At 32.9% G+C, this 25523-nt stretch overlaps 2 protein-coding genes across 6 annotated transcripts in view; one reads left to right on the top strand and one right to left on the bottom strand.

Annotated features, from left to right (window-relative positions):
• The window catches only part of LOC126771729 (alpha-catulin), a 92369-nt gene extending 73839 nt beyond the window's left edge, over window positions 1–18530 (top strand). The window contains exons 3-16 of the mRNA XM_050491784.1: window positions 985–1127; window positions 3256–3465; window positions 6385–6522; window positions 10434–10478; window positions 11209–11466; window positions 11804–11972; window positions 12105–12187; window positions 12253–12531; window positions 12648–12811; window positions 12973–13126; window positions 13194–13400; window positions 13541–13600; window positions 13915–13974; window positions 15174–18530. Of these exons, the coding sequence (XP_050347741.1) occupies window positions 985–1127; window positions 3256–3465; window positions 6385–6522; window positions 10434–10478; window positions 11209–11466; window positions 11804–11972; window positions 12105–12187; window positions 12253–12531; window positions 12648–12811; window positions 12973–13126; window positions 13194–13400; window positions 13541–13600; window positions 13915–13974; window positions 15174–15302 (2099 nt within the window). The 3' untranslated portion in view covers window positions 15303–18530. The remainder of the gene's footprint in view (window positions 1–984; window positions 1128–3255; window positions 3466–6384; window positions 6523–10433; window positions 10479–11208; window positions 11467–11803; window positions 11973–12104; window positions 12188–12252; window positions 12532–12647; window positions 12812–12972; window positions 13127–13193; window positions 13401–13540; window positions 13601–13914; window positions 13975–15173) is intronic.
• Window positions 18531–21891: 3361 nt separating this feature from the next.
• LOC126771776 (septin-7) overlaps window positions 21892–25523 on the bottom strand; it is a 41012-nt gene continuing 37380 nt past the window's right edge. For all 5 annotated transcript variants that reach the window (XM_050491908.1, XM_050491892.1, XM_050491875.1 and 2 more), the window contains exons 9-11: window positions 24962–25182; window positions 24142–24182; window positions 21892–23245 (exon numbers count right to left, since the gene is read on the bottom strand). In XM_050491908.1, coding sequence (XP_050347865.1) covers window positions 23205–23245; window positions 24142–24182; window positions 24962–25182 — 303 coding nt within the window. In that variant the 3' untranslated portion in view covers window positions 21892–23204. The remainder of the gene's footprint in view (window positions 23246–24141; window positions 24183–24961; window positions 25183–25523) is intronic.

Raw genomic sequence — 25523 nt, 5'->3', positions numbered from 1 at the left:
TGTAATTTAAAGAAAACTTGAGAAAATCTAGACTGATAAAAACTAATCGTTTATTATAAAGTTAGTTTATTTCCATAACTTTAGGTAACTGGCTAAATTCCCGGAAAGTACGGAGTACAAACTTGAACGAACTTTATTCAATTTCTTTATTCCATTTTGAATGAACAAGAAAAATTGGATAAGTTTCCCATTGTTAATGTTAAGATTTATTGTGACTTTTTAACGAACTGTCGTAGCAGAGCCATTGTAGACTCAATTCAAGAATTAAAAAGGCAACCCTAATTTACAAACACACGTGCTTGCTGAAGGAATTTAATAACGAAAATGTATATCACCGTCTTTGTTGCCAAGACATTGCAATAAATTACAAGGGTATTATTTCATTAATTAAATTGGCGAACCTATCCTCCGGGCAAATGTATATTAATTAAGCTTCAAAATTAATTTATCTCCGTTGAACAGACAACTTCTATTTAAATATTCTGAAACATCCTTAAAGCGATTTCTTACGTTGGTTGCTAAATATTCATGTTTTTTTTTTTCTTAATTTTTATTTTAACTTCTGAATATTTTTTTATGTGTATCCTTTTTATATATTACTATTTTCGTGTGACATTTCATAACTAATATAAAGTTAGTTTTGGTCAAACTATTTCTTCATGAAAATTGTATTTTAATATCAAACAACAAAATTGTCGTATTTATTTATGGCAAATATTATTTTTCATCATAAAAAAGCATCATCGTCATTATTCGTTTGCTCCAATCCTATGTAGTGTGGCGTAGTGCCCTTTGGAACTTCATTGTTTTGTTGGGTTGTTTTCGTTATAGATAGATAGATAGATAGATGATCTATAGAAATAGACAAAATCCTTCGGCTCCTATGACACATAGGCTTTGAGATGGTGATCTAAAAAAGCGCTCTCTCGCTTAATGCTTCCATAGGTTTTCTTTTCATAAATTGACATAATGTTTCTCCCACAGGTCGTGCAATAGAGCGTGTGTGCGCAGGTGCTGATGGCGCAGGCATGGTGTCGGCGGCGCGCGCTTTGCTCGCTTCCGTCACAAGAGTGCTTTTACTAGCCGACATGGTCGTCGTACGGCAACTTCTCCTCGCTAAGGATAAGGTAAAACAAATGAACGTACCGAAAAATCATAATTGTACGTTATACTAAGCGAAAAAGCTCACCTCTCAATTCAAAATTGGATCCACCTGTAGGATATTTCAGATTAAAACAAATAAGCTGAGAGGGTCCGAGTAATGAAGCCAAACCTTTCATGTGAACATTAATGACTAGCTAACTGCAATGAAATACCTGGATCAAATGGCAAGCCTTCGTGCACTAATCCCGAACGGCGTAGGCCTTCCGAGAAGTCTCAAACGACAGTGCCAATAAGAATTGTATATGTATTGTGTTACAGCGATACATATATTGCGTAATCGCAAAAAAATACCATATATATGTATATGTGCACATGTCGTATTGGTTATGAGATGCAACGTAGAAAAAAGAAAAACGGCTTTACGTTTCGTACCAAATACTGAAAAACTATTGCATTTCAATTTATTTATTTATTTATAAGAATGGGAGACCTTCCTTAGTCAATAAAATCATATAGGTATGAATTATTTTATATAGAGGAAGGTTATATACATACAAATAGTTTCTTTATAGCCGAGATGGCCTAATGTTTAGAACGCGTGAATCTTAACCGATGATCGTGAATTCAAACCCGGTCAAGCAGCACTGAATTTTCTTCTGAATTATGCTTAATTTGCGTTTATAATTCATCTCGTGCTTGACGATGAAGGAAAACATCGTGAGGAAACCTGCATGTGTCTAATTTCATTGAAATTATGCCACATGTGTATTCTACCAACCCGAATTGGAGCAGCATGGTGAAATAAGCTCCAAACCTTCTCTTCAAAAGGGACTTAAAGAAGGAAGGCCTTAGCCCAGCAGTGAGATATTAACAGGCTGTTACTGTTACTGCTAGTTTTTGAGATTAGCGCAACCATACAAACTCCAGCGTACATATGTATAATTTATTGCTTGTACGAACTCTTGTCTTAATAAGTGTTTTGCACAATATGTAAAGTTTTTATTTTTATTGTGAAATGCTATTCTAGCCCAAATAAATGAATAATGTAATCGAATTACTTCAAGTGTTTAGAATTCTACTAATGCAACAAGCGTGAAGTTATAACTATATGCATAGACAGAGATTTAAGAGCGTAGCGGAATGAAGCAGTGACCATAAACTTCAACCAACATGGCAAACTATATGAAATAGGCATGAAAATCCGAATTAAACGCGGATGAAGCCTTGCGGTTTCGGCACAGCCAACATGTTTTATACAGATATACATATATAGTTATAATTAGCATATATGGCCGTAACTGCTTTAAAGTTAGAAAATGTTAAAAAAAACAGTACACAACTTAAGCTACATTAACTTGTAACGAAATACGTATTTTTTTATTTTATAGGTAGGCAGACGGGCAAATGGCTACTACCTGATATTAAGCTGTGACGCCCATAGACATTGGCGATGTAAAAAATGGTTAATACCATAACTTGCATCACCAATACGCCACCAACATAGGGAACGAAGATATTATATCCCCTGTACCTGTAGTCAATTTGCTGACTTACCCTTCATCTAATCACAAAATTAAATCGTTATAAATTTTATGACTTTTACTTGGTAGTAGAGGAGAAGGTAGTTTGTGCAAAATTGTGTTGTTAGTTCCCACGGTTGATGGCTCTTTGGCGTTATAAGTAATGTTTCTTATTTATCAATATTTCTTACAGAGCCAATGTCTATTGGCGATACCATCAGGTGGCCCATTTGCACGTCCGCCTACCTATAAATAGCAACATAGGTATAGCATTAAGTTGTATAATAATTACATCCTATACTAATATTGTAAAGCTGAAGAGTTTGTCTGATTGAACCCGTTAATCTCAGTATCTACCAGGCTAATATGAATATAACATTTTGTGTGAGATAGCCCATTTATTGAGAAAAATCATACTTAATAAGTTGACGCTATGAACTATGGGGGCGAAGTAATAACGGTTAATACGGGTGGAACCAGGCGAAATATCAAGTATATGTATACAATTTTATCATTATATATATTACAGCTATAAAAAACACATTCCATTTCAAAGTAATGGGAAGGCAATTTCATCTAACGAACTATCGAAGTTTGCTTTTAACTTATTAAATTGTATTTTATGCGGCAGGTGGCGCGATCGTTAGATCGTTTAGAATCCGTATCTAACTTTGCGGAGTTCGTGCGCGCTTTTACGGAATTCGGTGGTGGGATGGTGGAACTGGCTAGACTAACAGCAGAAAGGAGAGCAGACCTTCGAGATGAAAGAAGAAAAGCACAAGTGGCCGCTGCGAGAAATGTCCTTGAACGGTCAACTCTCATGCTTCTCACCTCGTCTAAGGTATTGGTGGTAAATAAAAATATACATATATATCTTAAACCGTATATACAGTGTGTATTAAAAATATTTCAAATTTCATAGCAGTTTTTTATAGAGAATCATCACCAAGCATTTTGAATTAAGAATAAGAATGAATAAATCTTTATTTTTAAAACTCAGTATTACATAATTCATTGAAATCCTGATGCATTAACTAGGAAAGCTCGTAGCATTACAACCAGTGCCTTACTAAAACATTGAATCATTCTATTAAATATATTAGGTATTGCAATTTTACAAAAGATCTTTTTACATAATGCATTTTCTACTGTTATGGAAATTTTAATTTATAACTTAAACAAAACAACACAAACAAACAAAACAAAAGAGATCTCCAATCAATACTGCATGTGTTTTAATATTAATTATTTTATGAAAAGCTCTTTGATACTCGTTTAAAGTACGATTCGCTGACGACGCGTTATATTACGACGCTCAATCAATATCGGGCGACCGTTATTTACACGAATGGCTTAACATAAATTTTGTATCAGTGTGAGAGTAAATTAGGCCCGTCTTAGGTTAGCCTTGCCCATCTATTATGCAGGTTTTGCGCCAATTCCGCACGGCACTTTGTTTGTGACACGGTTTATAGACCGCTATTACTCATTCGGTTTTATAGTCAAAACTGGATTACATAGCAGTGGATGTCTGTATATTTTAATTTAAAATATAAAACAATATTCGAAATTGCACATGCTTGTTCTATTTTTTAAATTGTAAAGCCTGACAACAGTAATTTGTGAACGATTTTTGGGAGGCAGTATTATACTATCGCGTTAGCGAATATTAACTTATTTATATCAACAATAAAATGTTTATATGTTATTCATCTATACTAATATTATAAACGCGAAAGTAACTCTGTCTGTCTGTCTGTTCCACTTTCACAGCTGAACAACTGGACCGATTTTGGTAAAATTTGGTATGAAATAAGCTTGAACCTCTTGAATTCAAGGACATAGGTTATTTTTTTAAACCTACTGCCCACCCCTCAACACGCGGGCGAAGCCGCAAGCGAAAACTCTTGTTATAATTATATAATTTCGATTTCTGTTAAGTTCATTCTGTAAACATAAACAAGAATTTGAATTATACTTTTTTTTAATTAAAGATTACCATGAACATATTTTAATCAGCAATAGAATCGCGTTTATTTTTATAATATTTGATTAAACATATTCTCAAACGGTAAGTAGATGGATGATGGACGACCTTTCTTCGGATCTTTTACTATAACTACTTACAAATTTTATTAAAATAGATCATTGCTTAAAACTTCTAATACTGTCATTAAGGGATGCCAATCAACCATTAACTGTCTCCGAGAGGAATCTTATTGAAATCTATACTGTGTGCCTTGAGTAGCCGTTAAACGTCTCTAGAGTCTGGCTATATCCGAATTTATAAATAAACTAGCTTTCATCCGCGGCTTCGTTCACTGCGGTTGTAGCCTGTGTTGAATCAGGATATGAGCTCTCACTATTCCAAATTTCATCCAAATCGGTTCAGCCGTTGTCGTGTGATTGAATAACAAGCATTTATACGTACGAACCTTTATAAAATATTAGTATTATTGATAACAAGACTGTAACTTACGAGTCCTAAGTAATTATAAACAAAAAAAACAGTCTTTTTGAATGTGAGTAAGCGATTTTATAATATTAAAAATCAGGTCACATTGTAATCTCATTAATGGATTCGTATATTTAAGGGTTATAAATCCTACACTTTCCTTATATTTATTCAAAACACGAAGACCGCTTATTTCGTTATGAGCTTTATTTCTGGACGTTTTAACTCAAACTTTATATAAAATAGGATTTTATACATAATACTGATTAAAATAAATATTTAGTACAATAACTATACAAATAATTTGACTTCAGAATAACGGGAACTTTAAATATTGTTTTAAATAAAAAAGTTTATAGTAAATATATTTTACTATTTTACAAATAAACTATCACAATATGTCCGTTTTTCCAACATTCTCCTTCTCTTTTCTTCTTATGTCAAGTCGATTTTTTTTTTAATTTATCATTTTATAAATACTTCAAAAATCACTTCAAATCAAAAAGTACTTATACATTATTTAAATATATATATATAGTTATATTTAATATATAATCTGTTAAATTTAAATAATGTTTAGCTTACAATAAGAAAATGGCGGTAAATATATTTGAGTATATATAGAAGAGAATACTATATAGAATATCAAATTTGAGTTTGTAATTATGAAATCTAGGATAGGTCACATCAAACTGACCACCGCCACCAAGACCTACTTACTGTGCTTAACCACTATACCCTTCTTGCCTCTAAGTTCTTACATAAACTAGTGTCACGCTATTTCGCATCCTTATCTGTCAAGTTCATGTGCATTCGTGTATATATACGTAACAAATTTATTGTAACCACAAATATCTTTGACACAGCCCCGGCTTACGTAATACGTATTTTCCAATTGCAAACCGATAAAGCTATTCCCGTAGCGTGGGGATTTTCTACGACTCCCGCATATTTAGTCGTTTTTTATTGTTCAATGTTATTTCAAACTTTCAAAGGAACGTTACCTTTTTACCTTTTTTAAATATAGAAACTGCATCATGTTGTTTTCATAATACGACATTTAATCATAAGAAGACTAATAATTATATTTTTAAGCAGCATGTGTGCCGTTGAAGCTTTCAATTTTAAATCGTATTATTATATTTAAATCGTATTATAATTATTGTGTAATTTTAAATCGTATGTTAACATATTTTGTACAAAAAAATATCTATATAATATTAACACTAGTAGAGCATGTTTATGTAATTAATCATCATAATACATAAAAATAAACTGCATTAAAATAGAACATTGTTGGTTCAGACTTGCTTGCGGCATCCGGGCAGTGCATCCGCGCGGGAAAACCGCGACACTGTCTTCTGTCAGATGAGGCGAGCGATGGACCTCATTCATTACGTAGTGCGAGACGGGCTGCCGGGTCACGAGGAACCTTCCCATGAGGTCCGACTTCACATTATTTTTACCTAACAATACATATATATTTATTTATATTTTTACGTATCATAATTAAGATGAAATGACAATTTTATTTTATTTATGTAATCTATCACTACGTCTTGAGTTGCAGTTTTTTGTTTTACTGGAAATGATTTTGTGTAGCAATAACTTAAATAAACTAACGTATAATTTCTCTCTCTGAACATAAATTACACGACGTGTTCTGGTAATACGTAATTTTAAATATCGGCTTTAAATTTGGCATTGGCGTCAAGCCAAAGTAATAAATTTATATTTATTTCCATAATTTATGGGATATATCTCGGATTATAGTACTCATAGGTGGATTTAAGATATCGGCGAACCGCAGCCTTACTAAAACAATTCTAACATTCACGACAAATGCAAATGGGACGTATTGAGATACAAAGGACTGGCATTTGAAGCTTGAATTTATGCGGTCAGAGACAATAGATATTTCTTTATTCAAAGAGAATTTAATGTTTATAATATCTTTAATGTATATATAATAAAACTCTTTATAAATAATGAGTAGAGAATGCTTTTGTTTTTCATAATATTTTTTTAAATAGAATGGTTATTTGTTTACGATACCAATACAAACTATTACTATAATTTCGTTTTGTTTAAGTATTTAAAAATGGCTAGCGAATAGGCATGCATTGAAATGCCTCTTTTAATGTTTTTTTTTTATTTATTATCCGGTACAAGTATTGTATAACAACGGTAGTTACTAAATCAGGTAACTACACACACATTCCAACAACAAAGTTTCAAACTAAATCGGATGAACGATACGTAAACGTATATAATACGACCGATGTATTGTAATGTAGTATCGTATGTATTAAAATATACCTTATGTTTGTACGTAAAATAGTTTTTAAAACATATTATGGCGTTATTGGTCGTATTAATGATTATTAAAGACAACAGCTGTAAGTTCTATGAGTTCTCATACATTAATGATTGGTGTATATAATATTTTTTATTTAATAATAATAATAATAATATCCTCGGACATTTTTCACACACGGCCATCTGATCCCAAATTAAGCTTGTACAAAGCTTGTGCTATGGAAACCAGACAACTGATATACTACATATACTACTTTTTTTTTTGTAAATACATACTTATATAGATAATTACACCCAGACTCAGGACAAACAGACCTGTTCATGCACACAAATGTCTGTCCTGGGTGGGAATCGAACCCACAACCTTCGGCGTGAAAGGCAGGTGTTCTACCAACCACGCCAACCGGCTTGTCATTTATAATATAATATTTATTATAATATTTATTATTTGCGGTTATAAATCATCTCGTGCTTGACGGTGAAGGAAAACATCGTGAGGAAACCTACACGTCTCTAATTTCATTGAAATTCTGCCACAATGAATAAACTTATATTTATTAAGCATTACTTACTTTTACGTTGAGTCTTTTCCCAAGAACGTCTGACGTCACCAGTTATTCTACAGTCAAACAGTATTAGACTTAGTATTGCTATGTTGCGGTTTAAGTGGTAATTATAGCCAATCCGTAAATAGCTAGATGTAGGAATGCTTTTATACCTTTTTACTTTACTGGTGGTAAGGCTTTGTGCAAGCTCGTCTGGGTAGGTACCACCCACTCATCAGATATTCTACCGCAAAACAGCTGTACTTGTAATTGTTGTCTGGTTTAAAAGGTGGGCCGATGTGTAACAGATGTCTAACAGATTTTATCCGACTCATACAAACTATTCACAATGTTTTCCTTTACCGCCGAGCACGATTTTAATTCTAAACATAATTTAAGCACACGAAAACTCAGAGGTGATTAAGAGGTTAAGACTTTACATTGAAGTGTTCTCACGAATGTCGGCTCTTTTATTTTATACATGAAATTAACGCTTGTCACGTCAATAGTCTGAATCGATTGAAATAAAGCGGTTAAAAGTAAAGCGCGGCTAATGTATATTATGTTAAAACATCTTCGAAAGGCGCTGCTTCTTTTGAAAGATGATATATACAGATTTAGTAATTTTTTAGTTAGGCATTACAAAAAAAAAAAACGTTTCATTAATTAATAAAGAAAAGTAGCTATACTGGTAACTTATTGAGTTACTAATATACATTCTTCTAGTACAATTTTAGTTTCAGTATAATAAAATTAAAGCATAAACATATGATCTTACTTTTTTTATATAGAATAGGAAGGCTTACCATCAGGTGGCCCATATGCTCGTCCACCTTCCTATTCTATAAAAAAAAAAGACCTGATGGGAAGTGGTCACCAAACGCCCTTAGACATTGGCATTGTAAGAAATGTCAGATTTTATGTCCCTTGTGCCTGTAATTACACTGGCTCACTCACCCTTCAAACCGGAACACAACAATAACAAGTACTGCTGTTTTGCGGTAGAATATCTGATGAGTGGGTAGTACCTACCCAGACGAGCTTGCACAAAGCTCTATCACCAGTAAAACTGTAGTAGATATTATATTTTTTTATTAATATAAAAGTTATACTACATTACGTTGCTACACCGATGAACTTCCGTGACTCTCGACGGAAACGCAGATATGGTGTAAACGTAGGAAGCTCGCGGTAGCCACTTGGGATTCCATTAATATTTAATAATGCTGGTTTTCTTATAAAATATAAGCTAAACATAAATGATACAGTGATATTTTAGGGAGATGTCTCTATCTCGTGTTTAGGGTTAAATATTGACCGCGGTGTGAAATCACCATGTTTACGCGGTTTGTACGTCAAATTAACACGAAACTGCAGATTGAATAGCACACGGATCATTAGCTATTGCGGGAAACTCATGTGGTCTAAACCTGCGTGCCTAAGGGCCGGCCCGCAATGCGAACAAAAATACCGCACGATTTTCATTTCTGTAATACTAGTAATCACATGTACTGGTATGTACATTTACAGAATTTGTAATTTGTTTCGCATTCGCGATTAAAATATCTGTGGCTTGATAAAGTGGGCTAACCCGTGCTTTTTAAATAACTTACCTTGTGCGGTATGGGCTTAAAAAACGAGAATCATTTATAAATAAAATTTGATATGTGCTCGTTGATTTAATACTGTCAAATTAGTAAAAAATATATGTGTACACAATATCAGAACCGATTTATGCTTCTATCAAATTAATGTAACCTTTATTACAGAAAATTTTATAAGTATAATTTATATGTATATATGTAAATATAATTATACTTTTCCTTCACTTAAGTAATATTACTTAAAATTATATCGCATATTTTTTATGAGAATAAATTTTATTTTAATTATGCATATTTGCACTTATTTAAAGTATGACATGGTGTAATTCAATATTTATTAATTTTAATTATAATTAATTTAGTAAATTTTTACGAAGTACTCTTCTATCTCTGAGTGCTCTTGTAATGCAATGATATAAACAACTAACTACGTTAGCTTAAACGAATTTTATATATCAAATTATAAAACAATTACGTTGATTAAATTTCCTGCTTCTGAGATATGATTAAAATCTTTCTACTATCGCGATGGGCAGCTCCTAAGCCTACTGCGATCTTAGAACGATGCTTATCATAATTAATTTAATCTGTGGTAGAGCGTTACACTAACTGTTCTTATAATTTAAAATGTTATACAACTTTTTAATTTATTGAACTCTTCTGATAAAAAAAATATTATACCTTTGTATAAATTTTCAATTTCTTTTATAAACGACTCTACAAACAATGTATAAGGAAAGAAGGGATTTTTTTAACGTAAGTATGCCAATAAAAGATTTCTCAATTCTTGTAACATCCACTCCTTTAATCCTAGAGTTTGTTTCTCTCTCATCCCTTCTCAATTTAAACTTTCTGAACTTAAACACGATTTTTATTTCTCTTGTAGTTGCAACCTTTCTCGGATAGTCACGAGCAGGTACATAACTTAAATGTAGGTAGACGAGTGCCTTTTCCTTTTAAAGCATATACTTACATATACGTACATAAAACGCATTTAATAGCTCTTGAGTAACGCTTCTTTAAAAATAACTTCTTATGCATTATAGTTTTAATTTTAATATTCTTTCTCATCCTCCAAGCGAAGATTTTCTAAATTTTATTAAATAAATATGTTAAATAGAATCAGCAATCAGTATGAGAAAGGATAACTACAATAATTCGAGCACTTATTAATTATAAAGCTTACAAAAATTAACATTACATAATTTCAACGAATTTAATAAAAACAATTTCTACATAATGCAACAATTATGCTATAATAACACGCTAAACTCGCCTAGGATGAAGTAGATATGCTTAAAACTAGTTTTTGCGTTAAAAATCAACTTATGTCGAATAACGACAAAGCATCTAACAAGCTTATTCAGCAGCTGTTTAACACGTTATTTATCTTCAGCATTAATAAACGCCAAATTTTTATATTTAAACATTTATACATCACTATTTATAATTATATCAATCACTCACAAATCAATGAATAAATCTATAAATCGTTTCCTGTAGGCCTGGTAATTAATGAGGGTTTGTATTATCATTCAGTGTAACACATGTATTTTATTAAATTAAAGCTTAATCCTGTATTTATATTTATTTAAGTCCATATAATTTGTAAGGAGGATAATTATAATGCTTGCATTAGAAATGTTTCAACCGATCGCCAGGCTGCGCAATGGGAGGCGGGTACGGCGTTAGGTGCGCTACGCGGCTTGTCAACGCAAGTACGAACGGCAAGAGCCCGGGGCGGCGCAGACGCAGGAAGGAGGAGAGCGCTCGCAGCTACACTTAGAGCTCTCGTCGAACGGACGCACGACTTCACTGACTCTGCGTATACCTCACACGAGCACAGGCAAAGGATACTCGCTCTCGCCGAAAGAATAGCCTATGAGCTCGAAAGACTTGTTGCTGTTGCTGTGTCATTAGTGAGGATATTTTGTTTTTTAGCCTAATATAAGATGGGTATAGTTATGTCCTCCTAACCGATTTCAGCTACAAATGTCTGCGCAATCACATGCGCTTATTCATGAAAGTAACCAAAGCCACATCCAGACTCCAGGGTTTCTACAAAAAAATCTCCATTTCCCGACTCAGGGTTGAACACAGGAATTTGTGGCATGTAGTCTTATAAACTAGGCATTAGACCAATGAGTCGTCTATATATAATTACTTATTATGTTTGCTTTATCATTTTGCTACTTATAATGACTATCCGATACGATAATACATTTAACCTGCTGAAAAGAATTCTAAAAATATTAGGAAGAACAAGGTGGTAGTGGAGCTGCCCTAGAGAGCGCGTGTACGGGAGCTACGAGTGCAGCTTCCGAACTCGAGCGTGCCCTGGTGTCTGCTGCAAGAGAACAGGCCCGAGACTTGTCATCGTTGGCGGACGACGCGAGGAAACTTGCTTCCGACCTTGCACATATAGGTGACCCTTGAAGCCACCACATTTACCAATAAATTTATATTAATTTTATGTTATGAGATTATGAAATAATGGAATATAAAAAGTTATTATTTATACGTAAATAAAAAACTTGTGTTTGTTTATGAATTTCAGCTAGTTCCTGTGGTGAGAGAGAATCAGAGAGACTGCACAATATAGCGAGCCAGTTGCACGAGCAATTAGATCACATAATTGAGGCAGGTAACCTTTTATTAGGAGTTCATCGAATATATAATTGTATTAAAAACGAAATTATCAACAGGTTTGCAAATTACTCAGACATATAGCAATGTCGGAAACCTTACAAGTGAGCGCAAAGTTTGCCGAAATAAATTTGCGGATATATGGGCCACAAGTAGTGACGGCGGCGCGGACGTTGGCGGCGCACCCGAGCAGTGCGGCGGCGCGCGAGAACCTTGATGTGTTTGTAGACATGTGGGCGTGGCTGCTCGCTGACGCAGCGCGCCTCGCGAAGGAGCTACTCGACTTGACAGACGAAAGGCCTGATAAACAACAATATAGTAGCCTGCCGAGGCCTGGCGTAAGTATCGATTTATATCTGGCGCTTTAAAACAAAATTCAAAAATATTCTTTATGTGTGGTTTCGAAAAAATAGCATTAAAAACCGATGAGTATTTTTTTAATATATTTACACAGAAACATGGAACTACCAGTAAACCTTTAAAAGCCGTGCGATTAGATTCCGACGAACAAGCGAAGATTGCCAAATCAGGCTTAGAAATGAAAATGATGTCATCTGAGATGGACGCCGAGACGGAAAAATGGCAAGGTGCTGACGAAAACAACGATATTGTGAAGAGGTTTAATAAATGCTTTCTATTTACTAATTTTTAATCAATAAATAATTATAATTCTCGTAATAAGCTATATTAAGATTCTGGTAACGGCATCCACTTGTACATGACTATACCTTTTATATGTATATCGTTATTGTTCTATCGAAGTTATTGTTTTTATTTAGGGCAAAGAATATGTCTTCCATGGCCTTCGCTATGTACCAGTTCACTAAAGGTGAAGGTCGCCTCAACACTACACAAGACCTCTTCACACAAGCTGAATACTTTGCGGAAGAAGCTAATAGATTGTACAAAATCATTCGTCAATTTTCCTATCAGGTAATCTTATTCGTCGAATTATAAAAATAGCTATACTTCTAATTCTTATATGATTTTTGTTATGAAGGTACCCGCTGGGACGATAAAAAAAGAGCTGCTAGAACATTTAGATAAAGTCCCAACATACGTACAGCAACTTCAATTTACGGTGAAAGAGCCAACGGTAGGCAGAGCTGCTACGTTTAGCAAAGTCGACAATGTGATCCAAGAGACCAAGCACCTTATGAACGTTATAAGCAAAGTCGTCACTACGTGCTTCGACTGTGCGAATAAGGTGATCTATAATACCCTTTATTCTTGTGTGAATAATATTACAAACTTTTCGAGCAACACATGGCACATAATATACATAAGTATAGACAATTTTATAGGAAATTTAAAGATTTTAGTGCATCGGAACGTAATGTTCCTTAGGTACCTTTGCCGTGGGAGAAGAGTGTGGGAGTGATTAAAAGGCACCAGAGTGTTGCACCCGTTAAGTACTTTAAAGATTATATTTCGTTCATGACTGTTAGACTTGCGGGGGTCAAAAGTGTATTAACCGACCACAGATTTATTCTTGTCGTTAATAAATATATAATTTATATTTGAATGTTTCTTATTAATTAAATATAATATAATTAAATTATAAACAAGAATAAATCTTCTTAGCAATTAGTTTAATTAGATTGGTATAGTAATAGAACTCTTGGAATTTATCAACGTCCCATTTTATTTAATTGTATGTTATATTGATTTTTTGTTTCTGTTTTCCTATCGCCTTACTCTGGGTGGTTTCCAACACTCAGGGTCTTATACCGTTGGACAAAGCGATAAACAAAACCTCAACAAATACAGGGGGCGATTCGGTCTGTCTCAGTCTTGCACTAACAAAAACACCAATATTCATGTAACTCTGTGTGTACCTGTGTATGTAGTCACTTAAGCATGCATTGTGTAATTATTCTTGAGAATTTTGTATAGTAAAAGATATTGTTTTTAGAAAATGTTTCTTTGTAATTTTTCTGGTTATAATCATGAACAAAAGTATGCTAGAAAGCTAGTTAAATAATCGGAATTAATTTGAATCTCATAAGGATGGAATAATATCCAAAGAAATTGTATATTTACCACGATGACGAGACATATTTCACCGACTGCTACAACATTATTAAGCTTTGCTTTTTGTTTCTGGTCCCTTTTATGTTTATTTTTATTTTGGTAATTTCAGTACTCCCTCTGTATGCCCGAGAGAGTTCCTATGCATTGGAAGCCAAATTTGCGAAAAGCATCCACATTTATGAGTGAAAATAGTGTTTTAAATGGATAATGTATGTATTTGTGTGGATTGAAGTTGTTGGCTTTGGCGTTTAACAACGTTTTTAATCAACTCACTTTAACATGAATAGGTATATTAAAGTCGTGGTATTTATTGGAGTTTAGTGTAGCAATGTTTGATGGTGTATATGATAGTTGATACTGGATGTTGTTTATGTGATGTTGCAAATAATAACTTACTATTTTAGTTTAGAATCTGTGTGTCTAATCATTATACTTAAAGTCTATAAAGTGCCGATAAGACATTTTATAACTTTAAGTCATACGCTATATATTTTATGAAGTTAACTGCTAGTAATACCAGCCTATTAAACTGGCGCTGCCATTGAAAATTATGTTTCAGACTTATTGGTTACAAATATAGTTGTTAATAAAAAGAAATATACGCGTGCATGGTGTTTATTGTCATTTCAATGGGTGCCGTAGCGGTGTCGTAGGCATCGGTTTCGGCTCCGGTATCTTTAATAAAACGCAAACAATACATAAAGGGAATTTTAAAATCTTAAAACTTTATTATTAATTAAAATACTCTCTACTAATCTCCTATTAACCTACAAGACTATAAAATAAACATACATGCATCTCATGGCACAATTTATATTGCGTCCACAAGAGGTGAAGATTTTACAAAACTCTTTTTCATGGGCATTCCAGCGTTTTATTATCGAGCCGTAAAGCCTCTAACTTAAACGCATAACGACGACGTGCTCAAATATACATTTGTATGCAGTACAAACTGGACTTCACGGGCCTCTCGGCCGCCGGCGCCGGCCGAGGAAGTTCCCGAGACGAGGAGGCGGCGGGCGGCGGCAGCGGCGACGCCAAGCCGGGGGGGAGCTCGTCCGACACGGCCATGTGACAGTACGGCATGGGCCGGCGCGGCAAGGGCGATGCGCGCCGGACCAGGGTCAGCTTCCTCTTGTTTTAAGAACAACGTCTTAAAACAAACTCGTCGCCTCTGTCGGCTGGACAAGCAGTGGAGTGATAGATGCTTTCCTATATTACCTTTATATTATTTTGATTTTATGTTTAATTTATATATTATAAAAAGTAATCAAACGAATTTTACTGAATTTCAAAGACGTTTGAAATACTTTAATAAGCAAAGCCGCGATTAAATGTAAAATATTTACTATATATGAAAATCTACGCAGTAATTAAACGAAGATAAAATTAATTTTGCGATTATCGATTGTTAAAATAATCTTTATTATTTACAAATCTATGCAAACAAAGACATGTATCTGCCACTTCCAGTGTTTGTCCTCGGCGCCACGTATATCGAGTTAACAACTATTGTTTCACAAAATAAGTAATAATATATAAGCTGAAAATATATTGAAATCCATGTCTCTACGTTGATATGGAAAACAAAACACCCCGTGTGTTATTTTTGATGTATTTCTTTTCGAGTGGCGCCGAAACCGACTTTAAGTTGTTAATGTGTTAAATGACCCGCAAAACTTGCGATTATTTAATGTATTACAACTATTTTAAATTTAAGATGAACAGTACGATATAGTAATAGGTTTAGTAGACCACCTGCGACACACAAAAAGCGAAATATTAATTGTAAGATTATATATGTAACAATGAACGCAATCGTGCGAACACGACGCATTTGGCTGTGGGTCTAACGTAATATATTGCCATGTAATAGTTTAATAAGAAAATAATTTGTTACACGAATCATAATTTTTCACTATTTTAGATAATTAAGAATAAATACAATCGCTAATAATTTACAATTGATACACACGTTCTATTTATGCTCGTTATAACATATTGTAATAATATAATAATAATGTAAAGAAAGAGTGAAATCGTACAATAATAAATACGAAAAGTTGTTAACACATTAATAATGTTACACCATTTACATGAAATACGTAAACATCACACAGTGGAGCCTATTTTTATGTTATCCCTTTTCTAGCTTATAAATTATTTCCAATGTTAAAATGTACATATATATATATATACATATTATGTACATATGTTATATCCAGTTTATGATAATTTATCTATAAGATCTATTACGCACTCTGCACTTTCCGTGTTCCTGTCGCACTTTATTTTTGCTAAAACATGCACGTGGCTTCCTTGTTTCTGTTTGGCATTTATGTGTTTAGATATACGATACATGTGACGTCAATAACTTTATACTTTCATACACATTATATACATTATACCTGCGCATTTGATGTTATTGCATACTAATCAATGTTGTAACGATTTGTACATATATTTTAGACAAAATATCAAAATGCTCGAATTGCCAGTGACGCGATGGTCAGTCATTGCATGATTGTGAAAAAAAAAATGTGTAGATGTGTGTTGCATGTGTGTACGTTATAATCGTATTTGATGTCGTACTTCATCTATCCGACGGGAGGATGTTTAGTATTAAGATGGGGGAATTTGACTCTGGTGGCTGACTGTGCTCCCAATTTGCCCATGAAACGCTCAGTGTTATATAGACCCGATGGAATCAAAGCACAAACGATGACACTAAACGGAAAATATTGCGAAATGTCGAATGTCAAATGGAATTATTATTCAATATGGACGCAATGCGAGTAATATGCCTTCATGAGGTAGAATTTAACAACGTTTCAACATAAGACGCTTTGACCCAAAAAGAAAAAGGAAGAGTGACTGATTTTTGAAGCGAAACTTTTTGAGCGCGTTGGAAGTCAAATTTCAAGGTCAAATTGGAGTACAGCGTTTCTATGTGTAACGTTTCAGACCTAAAAATATTTCACTTCCGTTACATGTCTCTATAAAACTATTGAGTTTGCAAACACTTCAATTCTTAATCTCTGTTTTAATATAAGTTCTTCTCTATCTAAATTATAAAAGTGAATCTAAATGGATTTGACATTAGACATTTGCAAAAAAGAATGAAGGTATGTGACATGTGTATATGGAAACGACATTGCACTCATATTTGCATGCTACTGTGTGTCTGCGGCTGCAACGCTCTGCTACGAAAACATCGCTAGGCATGACAGCCATTTATAACAGCAATATAAAGCAAATGATAAGTCGTCACGGCAATAAAAAAACATATCAAACGTTGTAGATAATATCATTTCTGTTTGTCAGAAATGACGAATCGTTATTTAGTATTTAAGAATAAATTACTCGAAAATAAATATAAATATTATACAAATACCGACGAACGTGCCTATTATAATGAATTGCACCAGTTTAAGTACATAATTTAGCTATACAAAAAACGGGATTATATTTTTAGACATTCATGATTATTTTTTAAATAATAAGAACAATGTCAAATGTCAATATATATAGAGTAATAGAGAGTTTAGGGTTATTTTAATGTAATCGATTCGATTATCGATTCTATAATTAATAATGTTACATACTGCGTTATAACGTTTCTTTTATTATATTAAATTGATTAATCAATCAACAAAGTATCTACAAGTAAAAAGTATCTACGTTAGCCCCTATATCTTAATCGGATAATGAGTTAGAGTAAATCGCTAGCATCAGTTCACGTTTAATTAGATTTTGCTATTATTGACGTGTATATATGTATTTGTAGTTTGTGCTCGATATCCGCTGTCTATGGTCTATATAACACTTTCTGTTTCCATAAATTTTATTAGCTTAAATAACTTTGTAGTCACTATTATGGTCTAAATGTCATTGTTATATAATGTTAATAACGATCTAATTTTATATTATTAATAAGATAATCTAATTTTTATTATTGTGTTATTAATAATAATTCGGTTTCGATTTGATATAAAATATAAATATATAAGGCTTACCGTAGTTACAATTTAATAATATTTCGATTTTTTAAAAGAGCTTGATAAAGCTTTATATAAGAGTTGTGAATCGAACTAGTGGCCACGTAACGTTAGACTCGAAATAATAAATATATATACATAATAAACCGCTCACGGACATAAATACGTATTTATTATAAAATTATGTATATTTCATTTTCACCAGCGGCTTTCAAAACGATTTTTTTTTTTTATAATTATTATTAACAATTAACAAAGTTGAAATGTTTAATTATGTGATTCTATTATAATTTTATTGATTATGTTTCAACAGATGTAACGATTTTTTTTAATTATTTAGTTGATCATTAATCTAGATTTATAATGAAATGTGCTATTTAATATTAGAAGCTATTATTAAATCATGTTCATTATAAATTAATAATTATATTTATAAGAAATAGATGTACATTTGTGTGACAAGTTTGATGCTAATAATCTGTTAGCATACATAAAAGCATATAAACCTAACATAAATATTGTTTATCTGTTAAAAAAATAATATGCTAGACCTTATTAACGCTGTTTAGCGGGTGATTAGTGAAACGATTCCGTGTGTCTCCTTCTTTCATATGTCAAATCGGTAATGACAGAAAGAGCAAAATCAGTGTCTAACTAAACAGCCGCTAAGCAACGTTTATAAGTTAGGCCGACTTACGTTTTGAATTAAAGTATTTTAGGCGGATTAAGTCACATATTACTCTGAAATAGTTTTGTTCAAAGTAATCGTGAAAATGTTATGACTCATAACTAACATTGGTTATTAAAAGAGGTTTCAAATTAAAGATTTTTTAGGACTCAAAGAAAGTGACACCAAGTTATTAAAATATAAAGATCAGTATACATTAGGCTTAGAGTACTTACCGCGTTGTTACAACAACATAATTCGGCGAGCTTTATAAGATTGTTCAATTTAATAAGAGTCGAATAGCATCGAATAGAATTAGTAGATTTGTGTTTCTTTTTATATAATATTATCGAACTATTATAACGAAACCCGCTATAATGATAACTTTTTCAAATATGCAGTAGCAGCCGTCGTGCCTCTTTTATAAAGTAGTTAAAATAAATCGATATTCGCAAATCGATAAATCCCAAAGGCAATAATCGCACACACACGTTCACCGTTTTAAAGTTAAGAATATTTTTTAAAATTTCTCGTAGCTCGTTTAATAACGTTAAACGTCATTCCTATTGAGAAAATTACTATACTCATATTATTATAAGGCTTTTAATATTACTAATCTACTTACGTAAAACCACTTAATCAGACATATAAAACATTACAAACGCATTCAACATCTATCGCATTTACGATAATATTATTTTACTGATTAGTATAGAAACTAGTTATACAGAGATTTGTGATATTAAAAAATACTTTTGAGAATTAGTACAATGTCCTCAATAATTTCAAAGTTTTGAACGTAGAGATTTATTAATTATTAGGGCAAAAAGAACACCAATAATAGTTATTAATAATTAATAAATAGTTTTATATTTATGAACGATACGTAGTTCGGGAGGTTGGAGACGGAGATGGATGCCTGCAGAATCTGCAAACTGTCATTATTTATTGATTTCATACATGTATAAATAATTTTTTAAATGTAAAGAATTTATTTTGTTTTACAATAATTCTAAGAAAATATTTTTTGACCCTAAAAATTTTATTTAAAAAAAAAAAAACTTTGATCACTGGATTATTTCGATGGAATAAAAACGTACCAATACAAAAAATAGCCTTAACAATCACTTAAACATATAAAATATTAGTTATGTAAAATAATTTTTTATTCTTCTCTTTCTACGTATAATTATTATAAGCATGAAGGAGTAAACCCCCGAAGAGTAATGTTGTAAATATTCATATTTTTAATGAAATCAAATAAGTGATCTTAATTTACGCGTATGTCATAATAAAATCGAATCAACCTAATGTTACTACAATAAGGGCGAATATATAAGATAGTACCGTCAAAAACTGTTGTGATTGTTATAATAATTATATTCAAAGTTGCATTTTCATTAAATTAAATTAGAGGTATATTTTCCATAGAGCTGCCAAAGATTTATAAATAGATGTAGTCATGTTGTTTACGTAAAAAAATATTTTGAGGTTGTAAATGGATTGTGGAATATACCGATGTGTCAGGAGAATGTAGAAATTATATTTTATTTCTAGACGTGTTGTTACAGAACGAACCACTAGACTGGCGTCATCATAATATTTATATATATTTCATTTTATTTGTAACAGATTTAAAAAAAAAAAACAGATTTTTTTAAATTAATTTTAACAACTAACAACAATGTACAAAGGATATAATTTTGTTTTACGATTGTGTATAACGTGTCTAGAAATGAAAAGTTAATACAATATAAATAAATTTTATGCGTTGTCGAATCTATTTGTGGATGTACCTCTAAAAATGCATTGGATGAAATTAAAATTATATTGTGAGTGTACACAAATGATGTTGTAGTATGTGGCGTGGTCATGGTCGAATACCAAATAAAAAGTGTATGAAACGATTTCATTGGTTTTATTTCATATCTCCTACTTGAAACAATATAATCAAAATCACAAATGAAGTATCTGCTGTAAAATGTAGACATCATCTGTTGGTAAATAATAATATTAAAATACTAGCTTTGCCCACGGTTTCACCCGCATATAACTTAAAGAAATCACTAAGAGCAGACTTATAATATTTCAGTATATACAACATTTTTAGTTTTATTTCCATGGGATATTCGTATTTATTGGTTTTCGCCCTACCCGGATCTAGATACAATTGGCCATGAGAGAAACAGCATTCCGTTAAATCTATTTAGCCTTTTCTAAGATTAGCGCGTAAAACGTAGAGAGAAACAGACAAAAAATCTAACAATCAATGTTTTGGGTTCTATTGCTTTGATAAACGCCCCTGTTAACAGTTTTACTCATATATCTTCTACGTACAGACAGAAATCAGTTACATTTTTATTTTATGTATAGATTGTCTATGAATAATAAGTAGGTACTGAAGACATCTAAGCCAATAAGCCGAGATGGCCCAGTGGTAAGAACGCGTGAATCTTAACCGATGATCGTGGGTTCAAACCCGGGCAAGCACCACTGAATTCTCATGTGCTTAATTTGTGATTATAATCCATCTCGTGCTTTACGGTAAAGGAAAACATCGTGAGGAAACTTGCATGTGTCTAATTTCTAGTTGTGGAATAAGCTCCAAACTTCTACTCAAAAAGGGAGAGGCCTTTAGCCCAGCAGTGGGACATTCACAGGCTGTTACGGTTACGGAAGACATCTTCTCTTCTCTAAGCGGGTTTGTAGCTTATTTCTCGTCATAATGTATGCAAAATCTAATAAGGCCTTATAACTTAGAAATCTCTTTCCAGGCAACCTCTATTAAAAATTAAGGCAAGAACAATAATCTATATAATTTTGAACAAAAAAGTTTTTTTTTTCTTAAATTTCGCATATTGACAAATTAAAACCCATTACAATACAATAATAGTATTTAAATTTTATAACAGATTATAAATCCAATTAAAGTTACAAGGTAATTTGATATCTTACATAAATTATTGAAAGGGAATTAATAGTAAAAAAAAAACACAATATTTCCTATATATTACGTATTTATTTATATTTATTCAAAGGTACAATATATTACATCGTTTCAACCTTGCCCTCCGACATCGTCCCTCGTGGGCAGACAAATGATCGCTCGGTAATGTCGGTCGCGACTCGCAGTTCGACACAAAATACAAAATTAAGCATACACTTAACACTAAATACCTAATCAACACGGAAATCAATACTGTGGCGTAAGGAAATAATACAAATTTAACGATGGCATCTTGATTAAAATTAAGATTATGCATTTAACGTGTGTAACGAACTTTCGATTAGTACAGTAACTTGATCGAATATATTTATATAGGATAATGACCTTAAACGAAATTATTTACAGGTAATATATATGTATGTGTTGAATATATATTTCAAGTGATTAATATGCAGTAACGTAATCGAGTCATAACAGGATAGGAGTCCGATTAAATTATTTTACATACAAACTACGTATAATCAATTAATAGAAAAAAAAGGGCAGCGTGTCTGCTAGCGGTGTCCAACCTTCGATCCCTTAGATATAAGACATAAGACTAACGCCTAGCTAACGCTAACTCACACGATCTATGAGCATATGAATATCACTAAGCGCCATATACCGCGGTATACTCGGAGCGCCGTGCCTCCCCTCCGAACGCACCAAACAAGCTGAACGTTGTAACGTTATAAAGAATGTAAAAAATATCTAATAATCATTAAAATGTATTGGTGTTTCTAGTATCTCGTTAAACTACAATGCGTAACATCTATTATTAAAAAAATTTTAAAACGGAATATTGTTCGCTAGCATTATTAAAGTATGCTACGGTTAGCGATAATGAGAATAGTGCCTATACTTAATTCACAAAGATTTTGAGCGTTAATAGTCAATTCGTACAAAATTACGTTTATAATTATCGATTTTAAACGACGAAACATTAAAGAGATTTTACGTTTAAAGCAGATTGTTATTACAAGCTACTTTGGCAACTTCGTGGACGAACGAGACGCGTCTCAAGCCGAATCGATTGTGCTGTTATAACGAACTTCGCAAACGTTTTATGTCAATCAAAATATGTCAAAAATTTTCGAAATAAGAACACACAAAAATTAGGCCCCACTTATAAAAAATAAATGCTTTGTCATGGATATATTCTCATGTAAATAGTAAATACAGATAAAACAAAATAATGTATAAATTCGGTATCGAATGTTTGATATAATATTATTAGTCTTTTATTATCGTTGTTTCAGAGTTTACAAACCATTGGTCTATATTATATAGTTTTACAATGTTAATAAATAATTAGTTCTTCATACTTTACGTATACATTCCTGATGTGACATTCTTAAATGACCAATCTGAAATTTACAACAAACATTCACCACGTGTTTTTAACGCTTAATAAATTAAACAAAAAAAAAACATTGCATGGATAAATAAACGTTCGAAAAGATTATTATAAAAAATAATAATAACAGAAATGATGAATCAAAATATGTCAAATTCTTAGCAATTTTATAAATCAGCTGACATTTTTAATATAGAGAAAAAGATTGATTGAAGCATATTTAATACCATCAAACCGAATGACAATCGCCGCAAATATAATATAATAAATATATATTATTATATAATATTTGAGTTTTACATTGATTTATTTACAACATAAATTTAGAACGATTTACTTTTTGTAAAACAGCAATTTCAAATATACAATTACACAAACCAAAGCCCATGTTAACATCATTCGAAAGTAATATTAAATAGATAACAATAAGAAGGTTATGAGAAAGACAGACAAATAATAATCATACAGAAATGGCACTAATTAAAAACGAAATAAATTATAAAATAGAATCTCGTGAAATCTCAACCGTATGGCCATTGTCCATCAGAATGTTTACAATGTACGTTTCTTGAAAACATTACGATATGTAGAGTAAATACCTTGAAAGTATAAATATAATTCCATTAAAATCCGTACGGTATACAGATATATATTAACCAAATATTGCCATAGCCATTTTAATGTGGAAGCATTATACATGCCCCGCTTCAGTCGTCACACTGGTACAGGTTTGAGACAATGGAATGATAACAATGACGGCTAATAGTTAGTCGGAGAACTCTCTCGAATGTTCGCTGAGAGAAGCATGTACTGTTCTATAGGCAAGACGGTCGAACTCGATGTTAGTCACGCAACATTTACGGTGGGTGCGAAGCCGACGCGAATAAACGCGAGTTTAAAACAAACCTTTCTTTTTCTTATCCTTCTTATCCTTGCCGTCGACCGTCCTGGAAACGAAATGTTTCTAATTAGAACTTGTTTAATATAAGTGGAAAAAGTGAAGTACTACAATAGCACTATGCAATACCTTAAGTTGAAGCCAAGCCCGAAAATGTTCTACTATGTTTCCTTCAGCAATGCATTAAATCTACCTAATCTACTAAATCTACTGTATATAATAATTATAGCATATAATGACAGTCAAGTCTACCACATATTTTAAATTTAATCGATTTTGTCTCGAGAGAGAGCCGAGATGGCCCAGTGGTAAGAACGGGTGAATCTTAACCGATGAACGTAGGTTCAAACCCGGGCTGACCTCACCTCTGAATTTTCATGTGCTTAATTTCTGTTTATAATTCATTTCGTGCTTTTCGGTGAAGGAAAACATCGTAAGGAAACCTACATGTGTATAATTTCATCGAAATTCTGCCACATGTGTATTCCACCAACCCGCACTGGAGCAGCGTTGTGGAATAAGCTCCAAACCTTCTCCTCAAAAAGGGAGGGCCTTAGCCCAGCAGTGGAAACTTTACAGGCTGTTACTGTTGTCTTGTAAAGTAACGTTATGTAACGATAATTTATAGGAATATGTCGAGACACCGATTAACCACTGGATTATGATTACATGTCATATATCGTAAAAATACAGATGTATTTTTACTCCATGGTGTTGGCCTCGAGCAAGCGAAAGGTGCTGGTCGACGGGAGGCCAGCCGGTGTCACACACTGTATTTGGGAGAGAGGTACTGAGAGGTGTGTGTGAGTGCGAGCGCGCGGTACTGACTCCTTGCTGTTGGCCTCGAGCGAGCGGCGGCGCAGGTCGTCGAGCGAGAGGCCGGTGTCGCGCTCCCAGGCGGCCTGGTCGGCGAGCAGCGCCCGCTGGCGCTCCTCCAGCTCGCGCGCCTGCGCCTCGAGCGCGCGCCGCGTGGACTCGTGCCGCCGCGCCAGCTCCGTCTCCGACTCCTTCAGCTTGGCGCGCTTCTCGCGCACCTTCAGCTCGAACACCTGCGGGTGACAACATATATATATATATATACATATATACGCCCAAACACAAAGTAGGTGCGGTATCCTTTATTCTAATTCCGTACTAGATCAATTTTTATTTGATACTATAAAATGAAAATAATAGAACTAATATTATTTAAAAAAAAAGGTTGTGCTATATTGATGAGCATTTTAACAAAGTTCATCGCAATTTAATCACAAAATATCCTAATATATAATGCTATATATTTCATTATATATTAGTTGGCTTGTACATATTTGGATCAATAAATTATCAAATCACGAAACGAAAATATACATATAAATACATTTCCTCACAATGTGGAATACCGCAATAA

This window comes from Nymphalis io, chromosome 1, assembly GCF_905147045.1.
Source record: "Nymphalis io chromosome 1, ilAglIoxx1.1, whole genome shotgun sequence".
Lineage (NCBI taxonomy): Eukaryota > Metazoa > Arthropoda > Insecta > Lepidoptera > Nymphalidae > Nymphalis > Nymphalis io.
This window is presented reverse-complemented; position numbering and strand designations above follow the sequence as displayed.